The sequence below is a fragment of the Schistocerca nitens genome, chromosome 2, assembly GCF_023898315.1.
Source record: "Schistocerca nitens isolate TAMUIC-IGC-003100 chromosome 2, iqSchNite1.1, whole genome shotgun sequence".
In the NCBI taxonomy this organism is placed as follows: Eukaryota; Metazoa; Arthropoda; class Insecta; order Orthoptera; family Acrididae; genus Schistocerca; species Schistocerca nitens.
This window is the reverse complement of record NC_064615.1, coordinates 284,674,772-284,688,979: the sequence shown is the minus strand read 5'-3', so window position 1 is coordinate 284,688,979 and position 14,208 is coordinate 284,674,772. Positions and strand designations below refer to the sequence as shown.

The 14,208-nt window shown below is 43.6% G+C and overlaps 1 protein-coding gene across 1 annotated transcript in view; it reads left to right on the top strand.

Moving 5' to 3' along the window:
* The window catches only part of LOC126234371 (uncharacterized), a 74,747-nt gene extending 62,782 nt beyond the window's left edge, over window positions 1-11,965 (top strand). Inside the window, exon 3 of the mRNA XM_049943059.1 lies at window positions 11,596-11,965. Coding sequence (XP_049799016.1) covers window positions 11,596-11,864 — 269 coding nt within the window. The 3' untranslated portion in view covers window positions 11,865-11,965. The remainder of the gene's footprint in view (window positions 1-11,595) is intronic.
* The last annotated feature ends 2,243 nt before the right edge of the window (window positions 11,966-14,208 follow it).

Genomic DNA, 14,208 nt, shown 5'->3' with positions numbered 1-14,208 from the left:
GCTAAAAAATATCAAGTTTCAGGGCAAATGGACGCTACTAACTGAACAAAATCTGGTGAGCACCTTTTTGACTCGGAGCTGTACAGCAAGTGAGCTGCCAGGTACATGACACCAGTGGTCTCTGGGCCCTATCCTTGGTGAATTCCACTGATGCCGCAAGAGGGCTCTGGAACATGTAAGCATCACTACGTGAACATCTGAGTGGGCTTTACCCGAACTGCCTGGTGGGCTGGTCATTCTGTCCCCGTGGTGTGGGAACAGTGGCCGTCTTTAGACATCTCACGTGAACTACTTTCGGTTCGCTTTGCTGCCTCCGGGTGTTTTCTCTCCTCTGTGTACATGCTGTCATTGGTCTTGTGCTGATGGCAAATGAAAGATTCAATCGTGTCGCAACCACACCTTCCAAAGCTGCACCTGCGTACTGCTGCTGATTTTGAAATGTTAACTGATAGCTGCACGATCTGAATGATAATTTCAAAATAGCGTGTGCGCGACGACTGGAAAACGCCAAACTGAGCCTCTGGCAATGTGAATGCTAGTAATTAAACTACGAGCTTGAACTAAAGAACTTTAAGTGTCCTGACCGAATGTCGCAAGGACATGATTGTATTGGCTTGAGTTGTATTACTTCTTTTCATGTATTTTGTTCCTTTAGATTCCTCTGTCCAGACCAGATGATCAGTTATAATCTTGTGCTCATTCCAGTCTCTTCCAGGAAGAGCAGTGCGACTTCTTTACTAATGGCGGTCGTACGACATGTTTCTGAAACCTTTTATGTTCATCTTCCTGAGCCCACCTAGTTTTTTGGGAGTTCACTCGCCCTCACCCAGCTGCATGCGGACTGCGTCTTTGAAACCAAATATCCAACTGGCTTGCTGACGCATTCTGTGTTCTGCCATATTGTCCTCCGTAACATATCAGCAATGCAGGTATGAAAAACATCTTGCTCGGAGTTAGTTTGTTTAGTGGCCTCAGACGAATGCCGGTATGCGTCAGTCTCATGCATAAATGGTGGTGGTGGTGGTGGTGGTGGTGGTGGTGGTGGTGGTGGTGGTGGTGGTGGTGGTGGTATTCAGTCCAGAGACTGGTTTGATGCAGCTCTCCATGCTACTCTATCCTGTGCAAGCTTCTTCATCTAAAAAAACGGTTCAAATGGCTCTGAGCGCTATGGAACTTAACATCTGAGGTCATCAGTCCCCTAGAACTTAGAACTACTTAAACCTAACTAAGCTAAGCACAGCACATCACACACATCCATACCCGAGGCAGGATTCGAACCTGCGACCGTAGCAGTCACGCGGGTCCGGACTGAAGCGCCTCGAAACGCACGGCCACCGTGGCCGGCTTTTCCATCTCCCACTACCTACTGCAACCTACATCCTTCTGAATCTGCTTAGTGTATTCATCTCTTGGTCTCCCTCTACGATTTTTACCCTTTACGCTGCCCTCCAATACCAAATTGGTGATCCCTTGATGCCTCAGAATATGCCCTACCAACCGATCCATTCTCCTAGTCAAGTTGTGCCACGAATTTCTCTTCTCTCCATTTCTATTCAGTACCTCATTAGTTATGAGATCTACCCACTACTCTTCAGCATTCTTCTGTAGCATCACATTTCGAAAGCTTCTAATCTCTTCTTGTCCAAACTATTTATCGTCCACATTTCACTTCCACACATGGCTACACTCCATACAAATACTTTCAGAAACGCCTTCCTGACACTTAAATCCATACTCGATGTTAACAAATTTTGCTTCTTCAGAAACGCTTTCCTTGCCATTGTCAGTCTACATTTTATATCCTCTCTACTTCGACCATCATCTGTTATTTTGCTCCCCACATAGCAAAACTCATTTACTACTTTAAGCGTCTCATTTCCTAATCTAATTCCCGCAGCATCACCCGATTTAATTCGACTACATTCCATTATCCTCGTTTTGCTTTTGTTGATGTTCATCTTACATCTTCCTTTCAAGACACTGTCCATTCCGTTCAGATGCTCTTCCAAGTCCTTTGCTGTCTCTGACAGAATTACAATGTCATCGGCGAACCTCAAAGTTTTTATTTCTCCTCCATGAATTTTAATACCTACTCCGAATTTTTCTTTTGTTTCCATTACTGCTTGCTCAATATACAGATCGAATAGCATCGGGGAGAGGCTACAACCCTGTCTCACTCCCTTCCTAACCACTGCTTCCCTTTCATGCCCCTCGACTCTTATAACTGCCATCTGGTTTCTGTACAAATTGTAAATAGCCTTTCGCTCCCTGTATTTTACCCCTGCCACCTTCAGAATTTGAAAGAGAGTATTCCAATCAACATTGTCAAAAGCTTTCTCTAAAACTGCACGTGCTAGAAACGTAGGTATGCCTTTCCTTAATTTATTTTCAAAGATACGTCGTAGGGTCAGTATTGCCTCACGTGTTCCAACCTTTCTACGGAATCCAAACTGATCTTCCCCGAGGTGGCTTCTACCAGTTTTTCCATTCGTTTGTAAAGAATTCCTGTCAATATTTTGCAGCCGTGGCTTATTAAACTGATAGTTCGATAATGAACTGTGATGAACACAGATGTTGGCTGGACAAACAGTTGGCAATCACTGTGTAAAGCTCAAAGCATTTCACAGAGCAGGTAATCTTTGTAATGTTGTATAAAAATGTTCAAACAATTGTGTAAAGAGTTCTTTTATCGTTAGTGTCCAACCTGCTGCCATAGCCAGGAATTATATGAAATATTGCCATTGATTTTTACTGGTTGAACTACTAGATTAATTACTTTTTCTGAATATTTCCCTTTGAAAAAGCTTTTGGTCTCGGTGATAGCGTTGTGTTGTGAAGTGACTCGATGAGACAGATTTAACCACATAACTAATGATCAGTGAAGTTTGTGCAGCTAGTAGTTGTAAATTTTTTAATGTTTCTATGAAAAAATAAAGTTTGAGGCAATGTAGCATCCACTCCACCATGAACTTTGGTATGAATGTAATGTATCTAGCGGCAGCTAGATACAATAAATAATAGGCCGCAGATAGTGATAAGGATTCAGTTTTTATTGTTACCAGCTTTCAGATGTTTCTGATGATCTAAGTTTTTCAGTTCTATAGAGCACAGAGTTCATGTAATCTCTCTCCTGTTTTTGCCGTCATAGAATACAGATGTGCCTACATGGTAGTCCATGCGTATATGCAGTAATATTTTCATAGTATTGTATAATCGGCCGCGGATAATGGCTTCTGTATTATAACTCTTTTCACTATGGAAGAGAAATCTTTGATTAAAATGAAAAGGTAAATCTCAACGCCATGGTCTGTCCATTGCAACCTCTATTGAGCGTCCTTCACAAGACAGTTTCGTATTTTGTGTTGCACATTCCTACAAAGAATAAATAATAAACAGGTAACCTGCATTTGTGGTAAGTCTGTGCAGAGTCTAGGCACACGCCCAAAATATTTAATTATATATGTGTGTCTGTGAATTCCTAAGGGACCAAACTGCTGAGGTCTTCGGTCTCTCGACTTAAACTCTTACACTCTACTTAAACTAACTTATGCTAAGAACAACACGCACGCACCCATGCCCGAGGGAGGACTCGAACCTCCGGCGGGGAGGGGCCGCGCAATCCGTGACATGGCCCCTCAAACCGCCGGGCCACTCTGCGCGTCTATATACAGGGTGAGTCACCTAACGTTACCGCTGGATATATTTCGTAAACCACATCAAATACTGACGAACCGATTCCACAGACCGAACGTGAGGAGAGGGGCTAGTGTAATTGGTTAATACAAATCATAAAACAAAATGCACGGAAGTAGGTTTTTAACACAAACCTAAGTTTTTTTTAAATGGAACCACGTTAGTTTTGTTAGCACATCTGAACATATAAACAAATACGTAATCAGTGCAGTTTGTTGCATTGTAAAATGTTAATTACATCCGGAGATATTGTAACCTAAAGTTGACGCTTGAAACCTCCGACGTTCAGTTGCGTGTTGTAACAAACATGGGCCACGGTCGGCGAGCACAATCTGCAGGGACATGTTTACGATGACGACCGTGTTTACGAGTGTGGCTGTAGTGCACTGTTGTGGTTTGGTCTAGCTGTCGCAGTGTCCGCATGTAGCGCTTGCTGCTATTGTTATTCTGCATTCGTCTCCGCATGCAGACCAACTGTAGTACACCGTGTTACCAGACGTCTGTGATAGTGTAGTGTTGTAGGAACTGTGAGCATGGTGTATTCGAACTCTGAAAAGGCGGAGATGATACTCATTTATGTGAGTGTCGACGAAATTCAACTAAAGCCTGCCGGGTGTATGCAGAACGGTACCCGGACAGAGAGCATCCAACGTGCCGCACATTGCAAAATATCTACCGCCAACTGTATGCAACAGATATGGTCGTAGCACGCAAACGGGTCCGTAACAGGCCCGTCACAGGAGAAGCGGGTGCAGTTGGTGTGTTAGCTGCTGTTGCCATGAACCCACACATGAGTACACGGGACATTGCGAGAGCCGGTGGACTGAGTCAAAGTAGTGTCATACGCATACTGCATCGTCACCGCTTTCACCCGTTTCATGTGTCGCTACATCAGCAATTACATGGTGATGACTTTAATCATAGAGTGCAATTCTGTCAATGGGCATTAACAGAGAATGCGTTGCAGTTCTACCTGTTTACCGATGAAGCGGGTTTCACAAACCACTGGGCAGTGAATCTACGGAACATGCATTACTGGTCCATGGACAATTCTCGCTGGCTCAGACAGGTAGAGCGACAGCGACCGTGGACTGTAAATGTATGGTGCGGAATCATTGGCGACCACCTCATTGGTCCTCACTTCATTGCAGGGCCCAGACAGCTGCAACATACATCGCGTTTCTACAGAATGATCTGCCAACGTTGCTCGAAAATGTCCCACTGGAAACGCGTCGACGTATGTGGTATCAGCATGATGGTGCACCTGCACATTCCGCAATTAACACTAGGCTGACCCTTGACAGGATGTTTGACGGGCGTTTCATAGGACGTGGAGGATGCATAAATTGGCCAGCCCGTTCTCCTGATCTTACACCTCTGGACTTCTTTCTGTGGGGTACGTTAAAGGAGAACGTATACCGTGATGTGCCTACAACCCCAGAGGATATGAAACAATGTATTGTGGCAGCCTGCGGCGACATTACACCAGATGTACTGCGGCGTGTAAGACATTAATTACGCCAGAGATTGCAATTGTGTGCAGCAAATGATGGCCACCACATTGAACATCTATTGGCCTGACATGTCGGGACACACTCTATTCCACTCCGTAATTGAAAACGGAAACCACGTGTGTACGTGTACCTCACCCCTCATGGTAATGTACATGTGCGTCAGTGAAAAAGACCAATAAAAAGGTGTGGACGTAATGTGCTGTTCCAGTCTCTTCTGAACCTAAGGTCCGTCACCGTTCGCTTTGGATCCCTACGTAATTCGGTGCTCTCCGATACACACGATCGAACAGCGGAGGAGTGGTACTCAAGCGTCAACTTTAGGTTACAATATCTCCGGATGTAATTAACATTTTACAATGCAACAAACGGCACTGATTTCGTATTTGTTTATATGTTCAGATGTGCTAACAAAACTAACGGGGTTCCATTTAAAAAAACGTAGGTTTGTGTTAAAAAACATACTTCCGTACATTTTTTATAGTTTGTATTAACCAATTACACTAGCCCCTCTCCTCACGTTCGGTCTGTGGAATCGATTCGTCAGTATTTGATGTAGTTTACGAAATATATCCAGCGGTAATGTTAGGTGACTCACCCTGTATAAGTATCCAGGTAAATAAGGTACTAGAGCCGTTTCCACACACTCGTCTAGGCGAATGCTGGGCTGCTTAACCATTCAAAGAATATTAACGCATGATGATAAAATATTTTTAGCGAAGGTAACACATCCAAAAAGTGGCAGTATTTGCTTAATACGCAAGTGATAAAGTTGCTGATCAATTAAAAGAAATATTATCCCATATGCTACCTGTTCACATCACCTCAGCATTTACCAAAAGAGAATTACGGGTAAGGGGTGAAAATTGGCAGGAAGAAAGAGCTTCAATAAACTTAAATTATAAACGTAGTTCGTTCATTTTAATGATGAAATTCTGTTAGCAATCGTAATTTTTGATGTAAGCTATAAACAATCATGCTTGTTAAGACAATTTGCCCTTTGCACCCTAACACTGCCAAGCAGACTCTTCCATTGTATTATTTTCGACTGTTCAAAAAACTGCTATGCACTTTTCTTAGAAGATTGTAAAGTGATTTCCAGGAAATGTTGTCAGATGAAATTGATGGCCTGGTCACACTGTGTCTTATCTCCACCAGTTTTGGCGGGGTCAAGGTGGTTAGATTAGAATGTATATGTGAAGAACGTTAGATTTTAACCGCAAAGTGTCCGATGGCTCCCATGACGCCTCTGCGTGGCGACTTGTGCTGCACTGAGGCGTTCGCTATTGCAAAGATAACGAATTTATGTAAATGAGCTATAATTGTTTCTCGAAAGCAGCATGGCGAGTGCTGTACAGTCCCTTCATTTTTTGGAATTATTTGGCAAGTTTTACGATATGAGTTCAAAAACGCTTTAACTTTGTGAGGCCACTTTCCTTCTCTCACCGTAGATCAGAGTCAAAATGGGCCGCCATCTTTCATGCTAACATGCTGTAAATGGTGTTTCACATGTTTATGCACTGATGCGCCGAAGAAACTTGTAGAGACATCTGTATTCAAACAGAGATATGTCAACAGGCAGAATATGGCGACGTGGTAGGCAACGCCTATAGAAGACAAGTGTCTGGCGCAGTTGTTAGATCGGTTACTGCTACAACAGTGGCAGGTTATCGAGATTAAAGTGAGTTTGAACGTGGTGTTATAGTCGGCGCACGAGCGATGGGACACAGTATCTCCAAGGTAACGATGAAGCGGCGATTTTCCCGTACGACCATTTAACAAGTGTACAATGAATATCAGAAATCTGGTAAAACATCCAATCTCCATCGCTGCAGCCAGAAAAATCCTGCAAAACGGGACCAAGTGTCAGCGTGCGAACCATTCAACGAAACATCGATATGGGCTTTCGGAGCCAAGGCCCTCTCGTGTACTCTTGATGACTGCACGACACAGAGCTTTACGCCTCGCCTAGAACCATCAATACGGGACTGTTGATGATTGGAAACATGTTGCCTGGTCGGACGAGGCTCGTTTAAAATTGTATCGAAATGGACGTGTACGGGTATGAATCCATGGACCCAGCTTGTCAGCAGGGGACTGTTGAAGCTGCTGGAGGCTCTGTAATGGTGTGGGACGTGTGCAGTTGGAGTGATATGGGACCCCTGATACATCTAGATGCTACTCAGACAGGTTACACATACGTAAGCATCCTGTCTGATCACTTGCATCCATTCATGTGTATTGTGCATTCAGACAGACTTGGGCAATTTCAGCAGAACAATGCGAAACCCCCGTGTCCACATTTGCTACAGACTGGCTCCAGGAACACTCTTCTGAGTTTGAACACTTCCGCTGCCCACCAAACTCCCCAGACACGAAAAAGATTGAGCATATCTGGGATGCCTTGCAACGTGCTGTTCAGAAGAGATCTCCGCTGCCTCTCACTCTTACAGATTTGTGTACAACCCTGCAGAATTCATGGTGACAATTCCCTTCAGCACTACTTGAGACATTAGTCTAGTCGATGCCACGTCGTGTTGCGGCACTTCTGCGTGTTAGCGGGGCCCCTACACGATTTTCGGTATGTGTACCAGTTTCTTTGGCTCTTCAGTGTATATGTCTTACGAAAATGCGTAGTTTCAATTATACATATAGCAATAAAGATATATCCAATGCATGTTGTTTTGAGTATGGGTTGTAATGATACAGAGGTAAGATGTACCACTGAGGTTATGAGCACATAATGGTTAATGTACATGGTGAAAGTAGATGTTTCTGTATGATGCATTGATGAAATTTGTGTGAATAAACAAGTATTATTTAATTAATGAAAGGCAGATTTGTGATTTCACAGCAGGTCGTTTAGAATAAATACGATGAAAATAATTGCAGTACTGGCATCACATTCAGATAATCAGACTATATTACAGGAAACTTAGGTGCTCTTTAAATACATACCGAGCGGATTTGACAAAGCAACAAGAATTGTTGGCAGTATTATCCCAGATTGAGTGCTGCTTGTAGTAAAGGGGCCGGCTGGGTGACCGAGCGGTTCTAGGCGCTACAATCTGAAACCGCGCGACCGCTACGGTCGCAGGTTCGAATCCTGCCTCGGGCATGGACATTTGTGATGTCCTTAGGTTAGTTAGGTTTAAGTAGTTCTAAGTTCTAGGGGACTGATGACCTCAGAAGTCCCATAGTGCTCATAGCCATTTGAACCATTTTTTGTAGTAAAGGAAAAAAACCAACTACAGTGTCCTTTAGTGCACGTGTGTATAGTATAGCTCCCAAATTGGCATGGAATAAATTTAGTATTTCCTAGTATTTGGGGTGCAAGAGGAAAAATATTAGTTTTTATATTAGTCTTTAGGGCATTGTAAGTAACATCCAAAACATCACACAAACTTTGAAACTTTGTTTTTCAGATAGTGGTATGGACTATTTATTGGAAAGAGGTCAAATAGCGTAATTTTACTTCCTTTTACTTGAGTCAGAACTGCATCTTCGATGTATCCAATTTCTTTAACAGAACGAGAATCAAATCTCTGAAGGTACTTGAAATTAGCTTTCGTTAACTCAGTGTATCACGTATTGGGCTTCAGTTTTATTTTACATATTAGCGATGACTAGTGATGACTTTGAAAAGCAAGATTATGAACACTCCGTTTTTTTAATTTATTTGAAGTTTTGCAGACAACACTAAAGCCTCAATGACGTTCATTCAGCACACGCATGAAAGATAAAGTTCAGAATAAGATACTCTGAACACCTAAAGCACTGAAAAGTGTAAACACGTGCATACACCCCATTTGTAAACCATTTCATGTAACAGAATTACCATCTTACTGACATAGGTGGACATTAGTTGTCTACAAATTATTATTACATCTTACCGCCGTTTCTACCACAATCCAAACTGGTCCACTGTAATAGCTTCAAGCACAAGATACGTCGTTCTTGTCACCTAAACAACTTATTTTTATATTTTATATGCAGTGACAGCAGCAGCTACCACCACCTGATGATGTCGAGCAGTTGCATCGAGGAAATATTGTGCAAGTTACACAATACGATCCGGCGGCAAACCCGAGAAGCGTATTTGCAACGGATCCGTCGGGAAAGCATGAAAAACATGAAAAACATGATATGACCAAACAAAAATAATTTTAATTTCACTTATTGTAATCCTAAATCTGTACGTTTGGACGATAATATCGGCTGCAGCGCGCACGTAGAGGCGTACTGATTTGAAAATATCGGCCGATGTCGTTCGGCGGCGGAGTCCACCAATAACAGTACCACTGCGACCGCAGCTTTAGTCTGACGTCTCATGTTGTTACTCAGGCATCCGTCCACAGTGCTTTAATGAGCACCGACTCAATGAGCGGTCTGCACACCGATGCTACTCTCATCACCCTTTGGTCTCTATCAATGACCTTCTCTCTGTTCTTGGCTGTGCCGTCTGCTCAGTTGTCTTTCTCTGGGCCCCAAATCATTTGGGCATCCCAGGGAATGAACTGGCTGTCCGTTTGGCTAGGGAGGCAGTTACTTTACCCCCCCCCCCCAAAAAAATCCCCTTTCGTGATTCCAGGTGCAGATATGAGGGTTCACATCATATCGCTTTTTGTTCAAAAATGAAATAACTGGTGCGCCACTGCTCTGAGTAATAAACACCGCAAAATCAAGGAGATTACTAAAGTTTGGCGCTATTCCTTTCGCTCCTCTTGAAAGGAGTCCATTGTCTTACGCTGTCGTTGCATCGGTCAAACTAGGCTCATCCATTTTTTTCTCTTGCGTAACGAGCCACCCCCAAAATGTTGTTGTGGAGCTAGACTGATAGTTTCCCATATATTGGAGTGTCCCCTTCTTTTGGCCCTTCATACTATGTCCTTCCGAATTCCTTGTCTTTAATATTAGTGGACAATTCTGATGGCTGACCCGCTCCTCACTTTCCTTCGTGAAAGTGGTTATTTTCAGTTATAAGGTATTGCTTTACTCCTGGAGCAGGGTCAAGGTGGTTGTGCTTGGGAACTCATCTTTTGTGCGTCCGGGACCCATGACCGCTCTTTTATCTCGTTGTTCCAGTTTTTAGATTTGACATACCCTTTTATGCCTTCTACTGTGTTTTTAGCTTCCCTACATTATAGTTTGACCCCTCTGACTGGATTCGCCCACTTTTTCGTTGAAGCCTCTATCTTACTCACGTAACTGCTGAATTGTGGGACTGATGACCACGCTGTTTAGTTCCATAACCCAGTCAGTTAGTTAATCTAGTCTGTTGTCTGACATGAAATAAAACCACTCAAATCCCGAGGGTAAGAGAAACGTCCATATAGCTCATGTGGGGCCCAGGACTAGTTTCATTCCGTTGTTTCATTTGACTGGAGGGGAAAAAAAAAGCTGGCTAGTCGATTGTGAGAACTACAGTTGTCCTGGTTGGTGGAAGCCATTGTTGAATGCCAGCGCCGGTTTCCCAGGACGGGTACTGTCGATAATAGGCCAGTCTTCAATTAATTCTGCTAGAATTGTGGTGTCTTGGCCCAACCTCGCTGTTTCCAAACGTGAGTGATTTCAATACGATGGCTGGTTTTCCGTAACAGTTTTTGGAAAAGAAACTTCTTATAGGTTCGGCAGGAAGCAGCACCTTATAGAAAGTACTGAGTGTTTGCAAGAAATAGCCTCTGAATGGACTTCATTATGTCGTAGAGGCTGATTGGCTGAAAGGTCTGAATAGTAAAATAATTTCCTGGAGCGTGTATGGAGCTCACCCAATCGGGAGTCAGCAGGTAGCCCTCGCGAGGGTAGGACGGGAATCGTCGGCCTGTGCGGCAGAGCTGATATTCTAAAAGCAAAAGCATTGAGCGTATGAAGTCAGGAGTGAGTGATCTTTGGTGAGTGACAAAGTTGTTCCCAGTTTAGTGAGAAAGGAAGTGACGTAATGAGCGAGCATTTGCTAGGTAAAGATAGTATTTGATGACAATGAGTATGATTTGGCGAGGTCTCGTACAAGACAAATTACATTTGTTCCAGTGGAAAAACTTCCCATGTTAGTGTGCGTGTTATTTTCGATGCTAATTTTCCAATCCAGTGGTCAGATTTTGGGAGTCTTCACAGTAGTGGAGTTGATACTATTATAGCTACTTATTTCGTGTGGCTCTATGGTCTGATGACGTCTTTCAGTTTGACACCACTTTCGTAAACATCAACGTGACTGCTGAATTCTTGCAACAAATGTCGGTTATAGTGAAACAAAAAATAATTATACAGTTGATATACTTGGTGTGACAAAACTTAAGTACCCTTGGTGTTGTTTGCGGATTACAGATGTAGATGTGTTTGATAGAAGTACTGAATCTGTGTAACTTGGACTGTTTTGGGTGCATCTGTACAGATGGAGGGAATGAAGTGGGCAGGGATGCAGTTCAGCAGCGGAACACACCAGCGAGCGACACTGCCAGAGAGGAGATGCTGTTGGAAGTTGGGAGGCAGTTAGAGGAGATGCGGCTCAAAGTGCGGGGCGAGTGGAAGCGTCTGGAGGTGGACATCTCGGCGCAGCTGGAGCTGGACCCGTGGTGCCCGCTGCAGCCGGATGTGTTCATAGGCCTGCTCAAGAACCAGAACAAAGGGCCTGCAGGGGCAGTACGCCCGCGGGACGCCTAACGCCTCAGCCAGCCAGAGCCAAGGACGTCATGTGCCGCCACTGCACTGCGGGAGGCATGCGGTTATTTTAGGTTTCTCCACTGGTTTCGCCAAAGAAACAAAAATAGTGTAACTGGTATAAAAGGCACTCGATAAAATAATGTTCATAAAATTGATTGTGGTGGTTCGATTAAAACTTGCTTAAGAGTTGATACTTCACTTCTTGGAAGTCATTTCCTACAACCAGTACTAGAAATGTCACAACATACCGTCTCTTCACATTGTTTTCAAGTAGAGCACTGTACACGGATACTCCATTGTTGGGCAACGTCGGTAGCAAATGTAAATTGTCGCCGATGAAACTCGATTCTTCCAGTATTAGCAGCCTGCTGACAGCCTCCAAGATAAAGCCATGAAAGATGTCAACTATTGTTTCTCATTAGAGTACTGTGTTGCCACGTGTTAAGTTTCCAGTGATAAACAAAACTGCAAAGAAAGGTGGTGTTCCGGTAAATAACATAGATAAATCGCACACTCAAAATTTTCAGGTAATGAACTATAGCTGACACAGACCTTAGCGTTCCTAATGCCAGCTCATATCTCTGGACACCTCAGAATAAAACTTAAGGGGCGGGAGAAAGGTGCAGTCTGAGTTTACAGAAGACCATTTGTTACTTCACAATAGTTGGTAAACGTTTATTTAGTCAGATATACGGTTACTTAAAAACTATGACATAGAAGTCTATACTGATGGTCAGATTCCAGGATGGCGAACCAAAAGGACCAAACTTACAATAATATTTTTTCTTCTTCAGAGAAAAAGCCGGCCGCTGGTGGCCGAGCGGTTCTAGGCGCTTCAGTCTGGAACCGCGCGACCGCTACGGTCGAAGGTTCGAATCCTGCCTCGGGCATGGATGTGTGTGATGTCCTTAGGTTAGTTAGGTTTAAGTAGTTCTAAGTTCTAGGGGACTGATGACCTGAGATGTTATGTCCCATAGTGCTCAGAGCCATTTGAACCATCAGAGAAAAAATAAAAAGTTTAACATTCATGAAAATACAGCTCTAAAGCCCTTTAGGCATACATAATATTTCAACCAAGCGAATATGACTTCACTACTTTTGCAGAAAGAGCATTACCATAACAATTTTAAAACCACTCATTAGATAGTAAACTTCAAACAATGAAGGTGGCCCTTATTTAAAAAAAAAAAATTGTACACGTTCAGGATTACCATCGTATTGTATTGAACTGGAGACCTAGAAACGACAGAGAGGCTTTGTCTCGGCCATAGCCCTTAGTGGTACACAACCCTCACAACGGGCTACAGCAGTCCACTCACCCCACCACCGCCAAACACCGAACCCCCCCCTGTGAACCCAAGAACCCAATGTTTGCGTGGTAGAGTAATTATGGTGTACGCATACAGGGAGACGGTGTTTGCGCAGCAATCGCTGACATAGGTTAACTGAGGCGGAATAAGGAGAACCAGAACGAATTCGCTGAGGCAGATGGAAAATCGCCTTGAAAACTATCCACACACTGGCTGGAACACCGGACCTCGACACTAACCCGCCAGGTGGATTCGTGGCGGGGACTGGCACACTTTCCTGTCTGGAAAGCAGTGCGTTGGACCGCATCATTAATATAACTGGAGGGCGCTTGTGGCACTAGCAATTTAGCAAAATTTCCAACAGGAAAGTAACAGTATTCAAAATTTTACAAGTTCAGCATTTGAAAATATTTTAAAATTTACAAGTCCAGTATTTGCAAGAAAGATTTGGAACGCCCTTTGGGCACCAACAATTTTGGAACAGAAGGTAACAACGATTTTAAAATTTACGGCAATGTTCAATTAAGAATTGAAAGATCTTGAAATCAAGCAGCAACACAAGACAAAGCCGGATTAGCATAGGCAAGGCTTGGCTAGGACGGCTTAGGGCAGCAGAGACATTGATTTAAATTTAAGTCCGAATGCCATAAGATTAAGAACTTAACTTACAGAGATGCCGTGTTAAGTGGGGAGGCCGCGTCGCCTCATTGGCTACCGCAAAATGGGAGGCGGAACTCCACGCCGCAAACACACACACAGCCGATGTGGACTAGCCACGCCCGCTGAATCGGCGGGTATTGGATCACACACCTGGGCAGACGGCTCCAACTTTAAGAATAACTCGGGAAACTGAGCGCAAACACACAGAGATACAATTCATGCAAGACTGAGCATCAAATACGTAAATTTCGAAGCCCCGATACAAGAATACCAAATGCAAGCCCTAAAGCAGACACCGACCAAAATCAAAGTGTTTACAATGACTGCATGATTAAAACAAAGATTAATCACTTAATCGTTAAACAGTAATGACC